This window comes from Fukomys damarensis, unplaced genomic scaffold, assembly GCF_012274545.1.
Source record: "Fukomys damarensis isolate Sample0158 unplaced genomic scaffold, DMR_v1.0_HiC HiC_scaffold_33, whole genome shotgun sequence".
Taxonomy (NCBI): Eukaryota; Metazoa; Chordata; class Mammalia; order Rodentia; family Bathyergidae; genus Fukomys; species Fukomys damarensis.
The window spans coordinates 96,509-114,456 of record NW_022900945.1 but is presented as its reverse complement, the minus strand read 5'-3'; the positions used below and the strand labels follow the sequence as shown (position 1 = coordinate 114,456).

The 17,948-nt window shown below is 39.8% G+C and overlaps 1 protein-coding gene across 1 annotated transcript in view; it reads left to right on the top strand.

The window, feature by feature from the left end:
- Window positions 1-17,948, top strand: part of CUNH1orf87 (chromosome unknown C1orf87 homolog) — a 73,051-nt gene that overhangs the window by 27,833 nt on the left and 27,270 nt on the right. The window contains exons 4-8 of the mRNA XM_010605223.1: window positions 7,265-7,405; window positions 8,005-8,268; window positions 8,987-9,108; window positions 11,437-11,590; window positions 17,694-17,791. Coding sequence (XP_010603525.1) covers window positions 7,265-7,405; window positions 8,005-8,268; window positions 8,987-9,108; window positions 11,437-11,590; window positions 17,694-17,791 — 779 coding nt within the window. The remainder of the gene's footprint in view (window positions 1-7,264; window positions 7,406-8,004; window positions 8,269-8,986; window positions 9,109-11,436; window positions 11,591-17,693; window positions 17,792-17,948) is intronic.

The window sequence follows — 17,948 nt, the reverse complement described above, 5'->3', positions numbered from 1 at the left end:
CTCTCCTGAACAACCAATGGGTCATGGAGGAAATTAAAGAAGAAATTATACAATTTCTACAATTAAATGATAATGCCATTACAACATACAGGAATCTATGGGACACAGTGAAGGCAGTTCTACCAGGGAAAGTCATACCAGTGAATACCCATACTAGGAAGACAGAATGAACTTAATAAACAACCTAATGCGGAACCTCAAGTTCCTCGAAAAAGCAGAGGAAGGCAAACCCAAAGCTATTACAAGGGAGGAAAGTATAAAGGAATAAATGAATAGGAGCAGAAGTACAAAAAAAAATCAATGAATTGAAGAGTTGGTTCTCAAAAAAGTAAATAAAATTGACACAACCTTAGCCAACTTTATAAAAAAAAAAAGGAAAAAACAAGGCTCAAATCCATGCAATTAGGAATGAAAAGGGTGAAATCACAATAGATCCAGGAGAAGTCCAGCAGATCATCAATGCCTACTTCAAGAATCTGCACTCCAAAAATAGAAAACACAGAAGAAATGGACAAATTCCTTGATACATATAAATTACCAAACTTGAATGAAGAAGATATAAAAATTGTAAACATGCCAATTTTAATCACAGTGAAATTGAAAACATAATTAAAAACTTACCAACAAAGAAAAGCCCAGGTCCTGATAGCTTCACTGCTGAATTCTACAAGACATTTAGAGAAGAAGTATTGCCACTACTCTTCAAACTTTACAAATAGAAATAGAAAGGGAAGCAATACTTCCAAATTCATTCCTGGAGGCAAGTGTTACTTTGATTCCAAAACCAGGGAATGACCCAACCAAAAAAAGAGAACTACAGGTTGATCTCCCTAATGAACATAGAGGCAAAAATCCCCAGTAAGATACTGGCAAACAAAATACAAGAAGATCATACACCCTGACCAAATCATATTTATCCCAGGAATGCAAGGATGGTTAAGCATACATAAATCAACAAATGTAATACACTACATTAGCAGAGTCAAGAACAAAAGCCATATTATCATTTCAATAAATGCAGAAAAAGCATTTGACAAAATTCAATACCCATTCATGATAAAAACCCTGTAAAAAATTGAAATGATAAAGGCTATCCATGCAAAACCAACAGCCAACAACATACTAAATGGTCAAAAACTGAATACTTTCACACTAAAATCTAGAACAAGACAAGGATGTTCACTATCACCATTTCTGTTTAACATAGACTTGGAAACAGTAGCCAGAGCAAATAGACAGGATAAAGACATAAAAGCAATAAAGATAAGAAAGGAAGAAGTTAAACTGTTACTATTTGCTGACGATATGATACTCTCCATAGAAGACCCCCAAAGCTACACCAAAATACTTTTAGACTTAATTGACAGATTCAGTAAAGTAGCTGGATACAAGATCAATACTTCCTTATACAGAAATAACACACTGAGAGTGAAATAGGGGAAACAATTTCTTTCACAGTAGCATAAAAAAAGAAATACCTAGGAATCAGTCTAATAAAAGAAGTAAAAGACCCCTACCTTGAGAATTATAGCACTTTGAAAAAAGAGATTGAAGAGAATATAAGAAAATGGAAAGACATACCTTTTTTCTGGTTAGAAAGAACCAATATAATGAAAATGGTCTTATTTCCAGAACTGCTGTATAAATTCAGTGCAATCATGATTGAAATTCCAACAGTATATTTCACAGAACTAGAGAAAACAATCCAAAAATTCATTTGGAACCAGAAGAGACCTAGAATAGCAAAAGCAGTTCTAGGCACCAAAGACATGACAGTCTTGAATCCCCAACTTGATACTATAATCCCCAACTTGAAACTACACTGCAAAGCCACTGCATTAAAAACAGCATAGTTCTGGCAAAGAAACAGACCCAAGGATCAGTGTAATAGATTAAAAGATGCAGAAACAACTCCAGACGTAGTCAGCTAACTCATTTTTGACAAAGGAGCCAAACACTCTCACTGGAGGAAAGCTAGGCTCTTTAATAAATGGTTATGAAATAGCTGGATTTCAACCTGCCAAATGTTAAAACTCAACCCATATCTTTCACCATGCACTAAACTAAAATTGAAGTGGATCAAAGGTCTAAATATTAAAACAGAAACACTAAACTTGCTGGAAGATAGGTTAGGTAGAACTCTTGAAGACACTGACATTAAAAGCCTTTATGAAAAAAACCTTAGTAACATGGGAACTAGCATGGGAACTAGAATCAACAACTGTGACCTCAACTTATTAAAAAGCTTCTGCACTGCAGGAGAAACCACCGACAGAGCTGAGGCAACCTACAGTGTTGGAAAAACTTTTTAATAGCTGCTCCTCAGACAAAAAACTACTATCTGGAATGTATAAAGAAATTTAGGGCAAGAGATTTAGCTCAGTGGCACAGCATCTATCTTGCAAGCACAAGTTTGATCCCGGTACCAAAAAATAAGGAACTTTAAAAAAAATCAAACTCGGGGGTGAAGGGAGGGCAGAGGTAAGGGGAAAAAATGAGAATCAAGACTTGTCATGTAGAGGTACAAGATCCCAACAATGAATGTAACTGTACTGTATCCCTAAAATGTACCAATAAACTCAATTAAAGCTGAAAAAAAATCAAACTCCTCAAATTTAAAGACACAGTTCAATAATGGGCATCTAAATTGAACTCATATTTCTCAGACAAAGAAGTAAAAGCAGCAAATAAACATATGAAAAAATGTTCAGCATCATTGGTTATTCAAGAGATGCAGATGAAAACAACACTGAGATTCCATCTTACTTTAAAAAGAATGGCTGCTATCAAGAAATCAAACAAAAACAAATGCTGGTGGGGTTGTGCGAAGAAAGGAATCCTTCTCCATTGCTGTTGGGAGTGCAGACTGGTGCAACCACCTTGGAAATCAATATGGAGATGCCTCAAAAAGCTAAAATTAGAGATCCCATTTGACTCAGCTAGTCCTCTGCTGCATATCTTCTCAAAACAAGTAAAAGAATCATATCACAGCAATATATGTACACCCATGTTTATAGTGGCACAGTACATAATAGCTAAAACTTGCAAACACCCCAATTGTCCATCAACTGCTGACTGGATAAAGAAAGTGTGTGTGTGTGTGTGTGTGTGTGTGTGTGTGTGTGTCTGTGTGTGTGTGTGTGTGTTTAATACAATGTAGTACTACTCAGCCATAAAGAATGAGAAACTAGAGATATTTATAGCTAAATGGATGCACATTGAGACATTACCCTTAAGTGAAATGTATAGGACACACATGTGTAACTACTGAACAGTTTCTCTGGTGTGAGAAGCTGAAAGTGTAAATGAGGACCAAATTATATTAATAGATAATGTGTAATAGAGAAAAGAGGTCCAAAGGGAAAGGGGAAAGGTACTCAAAAGGGTTGGGGAAAGGAAGGAAGGGTAAGGAATAAATACAAGAAAAGGAAAAAATATCATTGGCTAAATCTCTCTGGTAGCCAGGTGCAATACCAGGGGATCAAGTTTGTATACACTTTCTCTCTTAGGAAGAACTCTGAACCCACTCATGGAGTGTTGCTTAAAACACACAAGACCCATTGTTAAATCCCCATGGGCTAGCATGACATTCAAACTCTTTGACTTACCCTTCCAACCCAATTCTACCTATTCTATTTACTTCCCATAAACAGAATTCTGTTCCTTTTTGCTTCCCATACATTGTAGGTGCTATTACTTTTCTATAAAATTCTCTCTCTCTTACCTTTATTTAACTAATTTCTAATCATATGAAGTTCTCAACTTATAAATCGGCTCTACCAAGGTGTTATTGTCTAATTCCCAAGACTGAGATAAGTACATATCCTAATGTGTCTCCAAATGAATCTAAATACACTGTAGTTGATGTTTTCATACCATTAAAAAGATTGCTGTCTCCTTCCACAAATCTGAGAATAAGAATTATGGCTTGTGCCTTTTGATTTCCAGAATATTTCTATGTGTATTAACCCAAAGTCAACATCTAGTTTAATAGGGAGATATTAGAGGCTTTCTATTACAATCTAGAAGTGGCGTATCCACTAACTCCAGTTCCTAGTATTAGGCTGAAAATAGTGACAAAATTGAACAAGAATTATAGATTTAATACTTAGAAATAAAACTAGTCTTCTTCAGATAAGATTATACATCCAAAATTTCAGTAAATGGAAAAGCTACTAAAAGAATAAAAAATTTAGCAAACCAGAAGGTTATTACATCAATAACATAAATCAATGCCTTCATATATATGAACAAGACTAGTTAGAAAATAAAATGGAAGAGAACGTGGCGACTGAACAAATCAACCGAACAAAAGAATCCCATGCCAAGGCATAAGCTTAGCAAGAAATGTCTCAACTTTAAAAAAAAAAAGTGAAGCAGCTGTGTTTTTAACAGAAATAGTTATTACCATCCAGCTGTTACTCTTCTCTGGGGTAGTTTATAAGTCATATGCTAGTCCAAGAAAAGTATTATCAGATTTTTGTTTTGCTTTAGAACTAACCAGATTAATTATAAAGTTAATTTTCAAAAATAAATAATCAGGAATAGTTAAGAAAACTTGAAAAGAGAGTGAGGTATAGGGGTTAGATACTATTACATGATATTAACACATAAAGTCTTTATATTTAAAATAGAGTGCTTTGGACACATAGATAAAAGACCAGTGAAACTGAAGAGAAATTCGGGAATAAATCCTATAGTATGTTGGAATTTTGTTTATGACAACATTCATACCAGAAATAAATAGGGGAAAATGCACTTTTTAATCAGTGATGCTAGAGCTATTGAATAAGTACACAGAAATTTTAAATTGAGTCTATTCTTCATGTATCATACATGTACAGGATGAAGATCATGATATATTCCAAGTGAATATCAAATTTAAGTGTAAAAAATAAAACTATTCAGATAGTAGAAGTACACATGGGTGACTTCCTCTATCATCTAGGATATAGGAAAACATAACAACATAAACACACACACACACATAAAGCATAAAATGCCCATGTAACAAGAAAAAGAGTGATATATTTTACTATACATATATGGCCAGAACTTCTGAAATCAAAGTACATAAATACTTGACAAATTGTAGTAAATCTGCAATCTATATCATAAAAAATATACCCTTAAACTAACATGAGTCAAGATCTCTTCCAGCAATCATGTCACCCAAACAATACATTGTGAGTCAAATAAAGCGAAGTAGAGATCCTATATATATCAAAGAGTTAGCAGAGCCCTGGAAACTGCCCAGGTCAGAAACTTTGAGGATCTTCATCAGAGTTTTTAATTTTATCATTTTGGTACTTTAGGAACATTCCTTGTTTTTGGAAAACAATAACACAGTTCAGGGTCATTTATATCAGTAAATGGTGTGGACCTGATGCTATTCACCAATGGTCCATCAAGATTCTCTGCCTTTTAGTAGATCCTTGGGATTTTGATGTTGGGTCATCAGGATATAAGACTGTCCTGGCCCACACAGACATCATATTACATGGAAGGAGACATAATAAATAATAAACAACTTAGTCACTTTTCTTATCACTGGAACACAATATCCAACACCTGCAGGATGAGGTTTATTTTTTCTAATATTTTAGTCCAGGGTCAGCCGACTCCAAAAAAGAAAACAGTAGGCAGAGGGATGTGGCAGAGGAGAGCAGATCCTAGCATAGCAGACAGGAAGCAAAGTTAAGGGAGGTACAGAGGAGGAAGATAAACCTTTCCAGGCCACACCTCAGTGACTGCTTCTTACCAAGATGCCCATCCTAACAGCAATTCAGCAATACACCTACATAATTCAAACACCTTCTAAAAGCCCCATCTATGAGCTCATGAGACCCTTGTGGGACATCTATATGTAAACCATAATAATAAATAAATAATTAACCTAACCAAAGAGGTAAAAGGCCTCTACAACAAAAACTGTAGAACTCTGGAAAAGGAGATCAAAGAAAACACCAGAAAGTGCAAAAATATCCCCTGTTCTTGAGCAGTCAAGGCTAATACTTTCAAAATGGCCATACTTCCAAAACTTATGTACAGATTTAATGCAATCTAAATAAAAATGCCAACAACATTTCTCACAGAGCTAGAGAAAGCATTCCTAAAATTCATATGGAACCAGGAGAGACCCAGAAAAGCAAAAGCAATCTGGGTAATAAAAACAAGGCAAGACGCAACATAATCTCAGATTTTGAGTTATGTTATAAAGCCACAGTGATAAAAATCATACGGTACTGGCACAAAAATAGACCTATGGATCAGTGGAGCAGAACAGAAGATGCAGGAACAACACAGGCACACTCAGCTATCTAATCTTGGGGAAAAGAGCCAAAATGTGTACTAGAGGAAAGATAGCCTCTTTAACAAATGGCAATGAGAAAATTAGATATCCATATGTCAAAGACCGAGTATAGACCCACATATCTCACCATGTACTAAGCTGAAATCAAAATAGATTAAAGATATAAATATTAAAACTGAAACACACAATCTGCTGAAAGGTAAAGTAGGTAAAGCTGTTGAAGACATGGATTCAGACAAAGACTTTTTGAATAGAACACCAGTGGCACAAGAAATAATACCAAGAGTAAACAAATGGGATCACATCAAAAATGAGCATAGGAAGAAATCAACAGAGTAAGGAAACAACCTACAGGGTGGGGAAAAGCTTTTACCAGCCATTCCTTGGACAGGGAATTAATATCAGTAATATATAAAAAAAAACTCAAAAAATTAAACTCTCCCACAAATACAAGACCCAATCAAAAAATAAGAAACTGAAATGAACATAAACTTCTGAGAAGTATAAATGGCCAATGAATCCATGAAAAAATGTTCAACATCGCTGGCCAGTAGAGAAATGCAAATTAAAAGTGTTGAGAGTTTATCTTCCTCCAGAAAAAATGTTATCAAGAAATCAAATAATTATTGGGAAGGATGTGAGGATAAAGAAACCCTTTTATACTGTTTGTGGGATTGTAAACTAGTACAACCACTGTGAGTATAGATATTCCTCAAAAAACTAAAAATAGAAATTCCATATCATCCAACTATTCTCCTTTTAGGTACTTTCCTGGTGCCAAAGTTTGTGTTGATGCATGATTCCTTCACTGGGGATGCAGTGACCAGTGACTCCATGAATGGAAGTCCTTTCAGAATGGGAGTGTATTTAAGGTCCCCACGTGCGCACTCATGTTCTCCCATCTTCCCCTCTCCCTACTGTACTCCTTGTTTCTGCTCTTGTCTCTCCAAGATTTCCCATCATGCAAATGTCTACTGCAGCTCAGTACCCACTGGAGACCAATCCCTGTCCTACATGCATGACCTCCCCAGAGGGAAGCTCAGACGCTGGTCCATGGAACAGAGGGCAGGGGGCCACACTTGCCAGCCTGAGGTGAGTAGTACAAGAGCTTCTGGGTAGTCTACATTGTGGATGAACACCATGTAGTCTTGACCACATTTCTGGTGTGGAGCAGATAAGACAGTCTGAAGATGGATTGGCACACTCTAGGCAGCATTCCAGGAAGCTTCCCCAAGGCGTTCATAATCAAGCCCTACAGATCACAACTGAGCTCTTCAGTATCTTATGCACATACCTAAGCTCAAAAGGGCCATAGTTTCCCTGATTAACTCAGTCATGATCTTGTGTTCTTCTTTGGTCTTCAAGGAATAAACCAGTGAGTCTCTATGGTTTATTATTCTAAATTCTCACACAGTCAAAATGATACTTTGGGAAGACAGATGGGGGACAGTAAAGAACTTATGTGTATTCTGAAAAGATTTGCATCCTCTCTTCTCCTGAAGAACAGATCTGAGGCAAGGTAAATTAAGTCACACCCAGACTGAATGCTCACTCTCAGGTGCCACAACCTGTGCTGTTCCAGTCAGGCCTGCAGTGGATGCTCTGATGCCAGGACCAGTGCTGTCCATCCTTGCTTGGGCCTTCACCTGTCTCATGTTAGAGCTTTTTCACTCTTTCTGTTGTCGTCCTAGGACATTGCTCCAAAGGCAAGTGAAATGACAAGAGAAGACGCTTTCCTTCTCACCCTGGTCAAAAGAGAACTCAAGCCACACCCTTTGAGTTCCAGCTTGTTGGACCAGCTTCAGGAAGAGCTGAAGGCCATGGACCCTCTCTCTTCAGGATTTCTCCTCCAACCTCATCTGAGCTGCCTCCTCCTGAGGCAGGAGATCCCTCTGCAGGGGCCCACAGTCCAACTCCTTTGCCAGAGGTTCTCTAGAAGTGGCTCTCCCAAAATGGTGTGCCATCTTGCTCTGCTCAACAGGGCTCTCTTAAGGTCCCTTCCTTGTGCCACCAGGATCATAGTTAAGGGATTGAGTGTGTTTGAAGTGAGGAAGGGAATTTTGAGGTAGATTTATGGTCGTGTGCCCTTTATTATAATATTTTTTTATTTAAACAGTCACTGTATTTTCCATTATCCCTATATATGAGAGGTGTGAGAGGAAAGAGAGAAGGCAGAGGCTCGGCTCGTAACAAGCAACACAAGACAGGGCCTCAAGACAACAAAAGTTTGTGTTATTGTTTTGTTTTTAATTTATGCTACATTCCATGAAGTCAGGCACAGGCCTCTCAGGCACTGATGTTACCTTACCTGCAGCCCAGGCTGAGACAGGCTTCCAGAGTGTTTTTAGATGGGGGCAGGTGCAGAAGGGGAGAGCTAGAAAGGGTGTCATAGCAGCCCAAAGTGGAACTGGTCGTCTGACATCTCAGGGCCAGGTGGGCACACCTTCACCACGCATGCGCAATCAGGAAGTACAACTTACCTTTTGTCCAGAGGGGTGATACGAATACTGATAAATAATTAGCAAAAACTAATAATAATTATAAAACTGTATTTTAAAATCACTTTTTTCAACTCTTGATGGTAAAAATTTCCCAAGTAAATTTTATCTCAGCAGCCTACTTTCCATCAGTGTGAATTAAATGAGGATGTTCTATTTTATGCTTCATTTTCAGGTGAATTATAGAAAACTACTCTGGTTTTTACACTGCGCATCTTCTGATGATTTGCAGCAAAGCAGAGGAGTTGCAGACAGCAACAGGAGGGAAGCTCGGGGTCTGAGCGATCCTAGCCAAAGGTACTACTGCTTTTTCTGTGGACTTATTGTTCCAGATGTCCAAGCACACAGGCAGTTGTAATAAAGTGCCACAGCCCAGCTGGCTCCAAAGGTTATACATTTATTTCTCAAAGGGTACAGATTGAAAATCCAAGGTGAAAGCCCTGCTTGACAAGGTGGGCAAAAGCTATCTCCTGGGTTGCACATGCTGACTACAGGATCCTAAATGGTGGAGCTGCCAGGGTTCTGAGGGCATTGCGCTAATGTCTCGGTGCAGAGAGAATGGCTTTGTTCTCCACCATCCAGCTTATACTGATGGGGTCTAGGTCCCCCAGCAAGTTATTTGCAGCAGGGGCATTTGCTTCTTAACAGCTAGCGTGTGGGATTTTATAAAGTTGTGTGAAAATGAAAAACCTCCTTATGAACGAAGAATCAATTGTGTGTGAGTATAGAGCTCACCCACACAGTGTGAGCCCAGAATGGGCCCAGTCAGTGAATTCCTGGGTTACAGCATAAGCAAAAGTTCTGACATACAGAAACCAACAATCCCTTCGCATGCTAGGGAGGGGAAGACATCACTAAAAATAAAAATAGGATTTGAGAAATACAATTAGAGATAAAGCAAAGTAACTCTTCTCCACATTCCCCAGGAAAGTGACACAGCACTGTGGTGAGGAGCATAGATTCTACTGCTGGGCAGTGGCCTGCTGCTGTCTCTGCCGTGAGCAGCTGTGTGACCTAGTGGTCACTTAGCCCCTCGCCTATCTCCCACCACAATCGACAGTGCTGCATCCCCAGGCTTTACCTACAGGGCTGTAGTGCCACTGAAAGGGACTTGATCCAGAAGGGCGGAGGTGGAGATATGTCACAGGGCTCCCTTGTCCCTCAGGGGAAGTGGCATCAAGCTGAGAGTGTAGAGTGGGAAAAGCTTCACAGAGGAGCCACTGTTGGAGATGCAGCTGGAGGGACAAACAGATTTAAATGTTAAAGGAGTGAACATCTGAAGCCAGTTTCATGAAATAAAGGAAGAAAAGGGCTAAAGGTGTAGGGGAAGTGGGAAGGGTAGGGGAAAGGAAATAAGGGAAAAGAAAAATATGAGAAAATGAAAAAATGGAAACAGTCTTTGTAAACAGGGAAGGGTAGAGAGGCAAGGGAGGGCAGGGGTGTGGGGAAAAAAGAGAACCAAGACCTGTCATGTAAAGGTACAAGATCCCAATGATGAATATAACTGTAATGTCTACCTAAAATGTACCAATAAACTCGATGAGAGAAAAAAAGGACTGTAACAGTTTATCATCCCATTGCTTTTCATCTATTAGTTAAAATACTTCTCCTCAGTTAGATGAACTGTCTTACTACAGATATTCCTAGTTTAATAGTCTATGTTTAAAGGCTGTTCTGACTTAAGACCAAGATGCTCTGTTCAGACTTAAGGATGCACTGCTTGGATGTGCAACTCACCACCCAGACTTCCAGTCATCTTGTTTGTACACAGCTCTGTACACCTTGTGGTGGAGGTTCAGTTTTTTTTTTAATACAGTACACCTTATTTATATAGTACTGTACTTTTTACTCATTGTATTGGACAGTATAGCACTGTAATTTTTTATGTTTTGTTGTACATTTAAGTGCTGCATGTAAGAGTTATGCAATTAAAAGCAAAGTTGTCAAGCTGGAGTTTCCTTTGGCCACTTCTTTGTCTGAATGTTATAATGTACATCCTCTATGCGATTCCTTATTTAGTGACTAACCATTTACCAATCTAGACCCAGGAACCTGTCTCAGTCAGTGAGGGAGGAATGTCTGGAACTGCATCCATTTACATGCCACACTGTGCATAAATGATCACTCCCAACACTTTCCTGAGCTTTTCCACAGCAGAGCCAAAGGGATGCAGGGCGTGAGCCTGGTTCCAGGTTTGCTGTGGTCCAGACCTCCCGGTCACAGGGGCTGGTGGGAGCTGCACTGCTTTGCTATAACAATGAATAATTTGGAAATTTGGCTTACTATTCATAATTATCTGGGTTTCAGAAAAAAAGCAAAATTAAATAAGTAAAGTGAACTAGTTTTCTTTTATTTATTTCCTCTTTCTTGGAAGGAAGCGCTAAAAATGCGGATTAAGAGTTGTAGTCCCCCTGTGGGTTCCTCCTGCAAAGAGACTGCTGCTCACTCTGCAGAGCAGACTTAAGTTGCTCTGTGAAAAGCCTGTGACCAGGCTTCCAAGGTTAGGGCTGAGAAGCTAAATTCCGGGTTGCACAATGGAGAACAGGTTCAGACATGTGATATGAATATATTCAGCTGTCTTGCGTGGTCTGTCTTTTCATGGCCTGTCCCATGCCCCCCCCCCAGCACCCTGCCTCAGCCATCAGACAATGACCAGAGCCTACTGGAGATCTTAAAGATGGTGCTACAGACAGCCAGCAGACACCTCAACATAGAGAACCTCAACCTGAACTTTCGGAGAGAAGATCGTTCATTTTCTGGCTGTCTTCCCCCACCCAAGGTAACAAAAATTAATCTTCAGATTCCTCAGCTTCCAAAGGTTCCTTCAGAGCACTGGGTCTGCACCAATAAAACACAGTTATGGACTGTATTCTGCTGTAGATTCCCTCAGGCAATTGTTTGGTGTCTGTGCTTGCGGAGAAAAATGCAATGGAAAGAGAATTATAAAATGTGCAGAACTGGCCCAGGAACCACATTGGGCTGTTTTGTGTTAACAATAGAAAATATGGTAATATTCCAATAATATTTCCCAGTGAAAAACAAGTATTCTTGCAGGACCAAACTCATTTTTCACATCCTCCCTCAGTTTCCAGTGAGACCTGCTTGTGGTGTCTCATTCCCAGGATGCCATACTTTAGGGACAGACAGTGGTTAGCATACGACTTTGAAAAATTAATTAGCTGTGCAGATGTGTTCTTTGGGAGAGGACCCAGGATCACATTAATGCATGGATCTTTTGTCACCAAGTCTACTGTGGATACAGATGAAATGATAAAGGTCACTATTGCTATAACTAAAGTAAGTATACCTCTTCTTCACCTCTTAACTGGATTCTTACTCTGTGCCAAGCACTGTGCTCCTTTACTTACATGGATTCCTGAAAAGGTTAAGCCTTTACAAATGCTAAAAAAATGTGTGGTATTCTTATACCATTTCATGAATGAAATAAAATGGAGTCTTGGAAAGGCCATGGGTAACAGTGGCAGAGCCAGAAGAGCTCTGGCTTCCATCCTGGAGAGTTCTAGATGCAGAGGACCTGAAGTGGGACTACACTGGGTGGGAGATGCATGGGAGCTTCCATTGAGCCCAATATACAAGAGTTTGAATTAAAGATGATTGGAAAGACTGGCAATTACAGGGGGAAAGGGGTCCTGTCAAAAAGAATGGAATATACCTTCCATTGAGGTACAAAGAGATTAGAATTAAGAGAGTCAGGGAATTTTACTATGGAAGCAAGGATACTATATGCTGCAAGTGGGCTTTTATTCTAGGACAAAAGCTGCTTTTCCATAGTGTGTCGTGCAATGTAAAGTTTGTATTAGTATGTGTACAGTATGACCTACACCTGCAAGCATGTTTCACTGGAGAGAGAGACTCGGTGGCCTTTAGTATGCTTACAAGCAGAACTATACAAATAGACTAAAGAGTAGCAATTCTGTTAGATCAAAAGACACGTAACACCACTGGTAAAGCCTGCATGCTCCCAAATGACACTCAGGGGATGGAACACAGAAAACTTGAACATTGAAACATATTTACTTAATTTCTTCGAGTCTCAGATTTTCATATGGGAAAAATAGCTACCTCTGGTGTCAATTGGGAGGATTAAATGGGATAAATATGAGAAAGTACTTAGCATACTACCTGATGTACAAGGCCCTAAATAAGTATTAGTTTCCTACTTGGTTTGACTTCAGAACAGCTGAAGGAAGTAGGATCTTTCCCATGGTCAAACGAGGCCCCATGGAGCCCTGGCTGCCAGAGAGACCTTGATCATCCCCACGGCTGGCCCGGAAAGCTTAACTTTGTGGTTTAGATGCAAGGAAATGAGGCTCATTTTCCTTGAAGCTTCTCGGCCTTTTGTGAGCCATCTGGCATCTCTTGAGACATCTGGAACTCACTCAAAGTGTGTTGCAGTTGGGAGAGGCATGTGAAATACAATTTTGCTTCCCCAGAATGTGAAGCAAATTGAGGCCCAGGGGACACTGGATATAGGAAGCCGCAGCAGCAGTCACGCCCAGCTCCCTTGCTCCTGGACACTGCATTCCAGAGAAGAACGGAAAGGCCAAGTCTGCACCAAAGTGTTTTTCTTTTTGCTCAGTAATTCTTATACTCCTTGGAGTACAGAAGAGATCATCTGCGACCTTCGTGTGTATTCAACAGAAGCTATACTTTCTCTTTTCCCAGGAAAAATAAAAAATTAATAGGTACATCCACACAGTTGCCATTTAAAGCATTGAGGAGCTGTAGCTTCCAAGATAAATAAACATTGTTCTCAAGGATAATGTACGGCTCTGATCCCTCAAACCAATGGAATGTTGACCATTCACAAAAACTAACATAACAATAGGTTAAGTATTGGTTACCTTCATTGTGTGGATGACCTCATCCTGTTCCTCCTGCTGACCTTCAGTGTGATGGTGACTTTTGGCAGAGCTGCTGAAGCAGTGTGGATTCACATATATCAATTTATTAACAGTCATGCCCATTACCCCAGGCAGGTGTAGACTCCATCTGTCTGGAGAACCTGAGGAGTTCTCAAGGGAATGGCTCTGTTCAACACTCTTATACGTAAGTCATAGTCCTGAGCTCTGCAACCAATCCCCACTTGGCCTGTGTGGTCTCTCCCACACTGCTACCTGACCCCCATCTCTCCCGGAGTGAGCTTGTTGGCACACAGGCTTCTCACTTCTTGTTACTCTGCCATGTGGCCGTGCAGCTGTCTCACTGTTATCAGGAAGTGTTCCTGTTGCCAGGTCGACAGGGCTGGTAAATACAATGTTCACTCTTGCAGCAAGGCTCCAGCCAGGACACCAATGACCTAACCTGATGGTCAGGTCCCCTTCTGCACTCTGTCAGGGTCCTTTTTCATGTTTAACTGCCCTGTATCTGTATGCTGTGCCCTATGACAGTCAAAGGATTTCTGCTAATCTTGAATCATTCCCTTCTTTCAAGGCCATAGCCATATTTCGGATCAATATGGCACATTTATTCTTTCATTTGACACAAAAATAATTCCGTATGCTCTAAGCACAATGTGATGGCACTGAGGACAACAACCTTTACTATTGCAGCTCCATTCTCCAGAACTTAGGGAAGGGCACCACATTCTCACAGGTCTGTGATAAATGCAGTAACTCTAAATGCAGAAAAAGACACCAATGCAACCTAGCCTGAAAGCTCTCCAGAGGAAAAGGTATAAACACAGAACATTAGAGGACAGGCAAGTGTGGCAGATGGTGGGAGTAAGGGAGATGGCCAAGAGAGAACACAGGAAAGATGTTTTAGGTAAAAGGAGCAATGTAAAATCATGTTGGCTTGGGGAAAGTTTCAACTAATTCAGGAAACTGCTGTTAAATCCCCACTCAGACTGTCTTTAGAACAGAAAACAGAAGCCCGTGTGTGAAGGATCTTCTTAAGGGAGGTGAGTTTTGTCCTGAAAGTAGACAGGGCTTGAAGACACAAAAGAACAAGTAAATGATATCAAATCTGAAATTTTAAAGACCATCTCAGTGGAATTTGGCAAATTGGGTTGTAAGTAGGAAGACCTAGAGAGAGAAATCTTTTCTGAAGTTTGTTACAATAATTCAGCCAAAGATTATGAAGGTTTAAACCAATGGACTAACTGAGGGGTGGAGATATCAAGGGGGTAGAAAAGCAAGTCATGGTAACTAGTTGAAAGTGGGACCTGAATGAGAAAGAATTAGAATGACTTCCAAATTTCTGGCACTGGCAACTGTTGGATGTTGGCAACTTTCTCTGAAATAGGAAAGGCAGATGAGTTCACTTTTGAACACATTGATCTAGGTAAAGAGATTGAAGCTGAATGGTGATATAAAACTCTTTCTCGTGGAGTGGAAGTCATAAGATTACTCAAGGATATGAGGGAAAGTGAGAAAGAAAGAAGCACAAGGAAGGCATGTACTGTTAAAGAGCAGGTACAAAGAGAAGGCAGTAAAAGAGGCTAAAATAATCAACAGAGACTGGAGTGGTCAAGAAAACCAAAAGGGAAGAGCTGGAGGAGTAAACAGTAACCTCTTAATAGCAATGTTTAAAAATATGCTATAATTACAAGAATAAGTCACTTTTTATTTAGGGTGACCAGCAACTGCCCCTTCAGTTTTTGCTGACCTTCAGCACACCCTCCACTCTTCAGTGCCTTCAACACAGTCATCCACTCTCTCATCATCCGTGTGTACAAATGTTAATCTCTTACTTTTCAAGACTCTGCTAGGCAATGGTGTTAAGAAAACAAATAGAACACAGGTGCTGCTCTCAGCAGCCTCTGTCTTGGAGGGAAGCTCAGCCATAACAGGAGAAGGATGTGTAGTAACAGCAGAGTGGAAATTTTAGCAAGCACCCTGTGTTAGTTCACCCATTACTTATACTTTTTCCTGCAATCCCCCTGGCTCCTTATTCTTCTGGTAAACTATCTACTTCTTCATCTTTCAAAACAATCTTTCAATTTTCTCTTTGAAGCTTCCCTGACTTTATTCCTCTTCATCTACTTCCTTGACTTCATTTCTCTACATCAAGCCCAAATTTATTGTCTTTCCTGCCATGAAGATAAACGAAGATAAGCACTTTGTTACTGGTTATTTTCTTGAGGGTTCATTTTTGGTTTTTGTTTGTGTGGTGCTGGAGATGGAACCCAGAGGCTTGTGGATGCCAGACAGGGGCTCTACCACTGACTTGTGCTCCTGGCCCTTGTCACTGTTTTAAAATGTAGATTTTATTATTATTTAGGTATGATAAGACCAACAGATCAGAAGACAATGGCTATCACAAAGGCACTTAGTTTCTCATGGGTCTAAGAGGAGGGCCACATGGCAGCATGCTGGGAAGCACCAGGAGCCATCAGGAGCATAGGGGACAAGGGGAAGGGGTTTCATGGGCAGGCGTGAGCAAGACAGGATTAGGCTGGAGGGTTGGAGCAACCTAAAAGGCTGTGTCTTGCTGCTTGGTACTTTGTCCCGATGTGGTTAGAGAGCAAGAGTCACCTGTGAGAGACCAACAAAAATTGGGTGATACATGGGCTCTGGAAAACTCAGTTTGCATCTGAGAGTCTCACAGTCAGATGAGCGCTTTATTCTTCTGTAGGAATGGGCTAACCCTACTAAGCGCAGCCCCTAGGGGCCACAAGGCCCAAGGACATCATCGTGTCTCTTCATTGTACTAAACTCCCTTTCAAAATACTGATGGTAGCTACTAATAGTTTAGTGAGAACTAAATATTGAGTAGTTGAAACTATTACTATTTCTACTTAATCCATACATTCAATTAGACACTTCCTCCTCCCTCTCCCACACTTCCCTGTTTCTTCCCTCTCTTGTCTGTGTTTTCCCTCTCCCTATTCTACCTTGCACTCTTGTCCATTTCTTCATTTCAGTCTATTAGTCAAAGGTGGGCATGGTGCCGCACCCCTGTAATCCCAGCACTCAGGAGGTCGAGGCAGTAGGACCGCTGTGAGTTCAAGACCAGCTTGAGCTACATAGTGAGTTCCAGGTCAGTCTCACCTATATAGTGAGACCCTGTCTCAAAACAGCAACAACAACAACGACAAATACTATTATTCAAGTGCTTACTAAGAGATGGACTCCATTCTAAGAACTTGTTTTATCACATCATCACAGGATCCTGGGAATTAGAAAGTGCTGGTCTGGCTTAGTAGAACAAATAATTGGATGCAAGAAGGTTAACTCAGGTCTGTTTGAGTTCAGTCTATTTTGTAGCTATTGCTATACACACACAGCATGCATGCTCATGTTTCTGGAAGTAAGGTGTGCTTGAATCTAAACATCATCTAACCTCAAACTTGGGAACTGAACTAGTTTGTCACCTGGACCCAGGACATATTAAACACTTAAGAAACTGCAATAATACTTTATCTGTTTGATAAACAAATATTTATTGAGAATCTGGTTTCTATATCAAGTTCCATAAATTATTTTATTAGCTATGTGACATTAAGGAAATATTATCTAAGTCTTGTTTTCCTCATATATACATTACTGTATAGATAAAAACAGTAACTGTGCTAATACAACTCCTTTGTGTTATAAATCAAAGTGGATGATACAAAATGACTTGTAATTTACCTCTATAATGAAGTATAGATAATTCCTAGTCTTTGACCATCCATCCCATGGCTGACAAAAATGTAATATCAGCATCTGAAAACCCAGTGTCTTCTGAATAACAAAATAACCATTTACTATTGATAAGTAATCAACTGGATATTCTTGTCTCAAATGATATCTCAGTGGTAGAATGTGCTCCTAGAAATTAATTCGTTGTCAAAATCATGTGCAGTCTGATCATTGGAAGGAAATTTGAATAGTAATCTCCTTCTAGTGAAGCTTCAAGACCTTTCTCATTTCTAGGTCAGGGCTATCTGTGGGAAACATGGATTATATCTGACCTTGAGCCTACTGGAAATACTGCTTAACCACCAAGATCTGGGTTACCAGGATGAAATAAAGTAAGTCGACTTTGTTTACTGACTAACCTCAAATTGCATGATGAATTTCTAACTCCCAGTCTGTAGAGGGTGAGGCCATCAGCAGGTAACTTAAATTTAGGTGAAATTGTGAGCATGAAGCCCCTATGATAGAAGTAGTGCATCTACAAGAAGATGA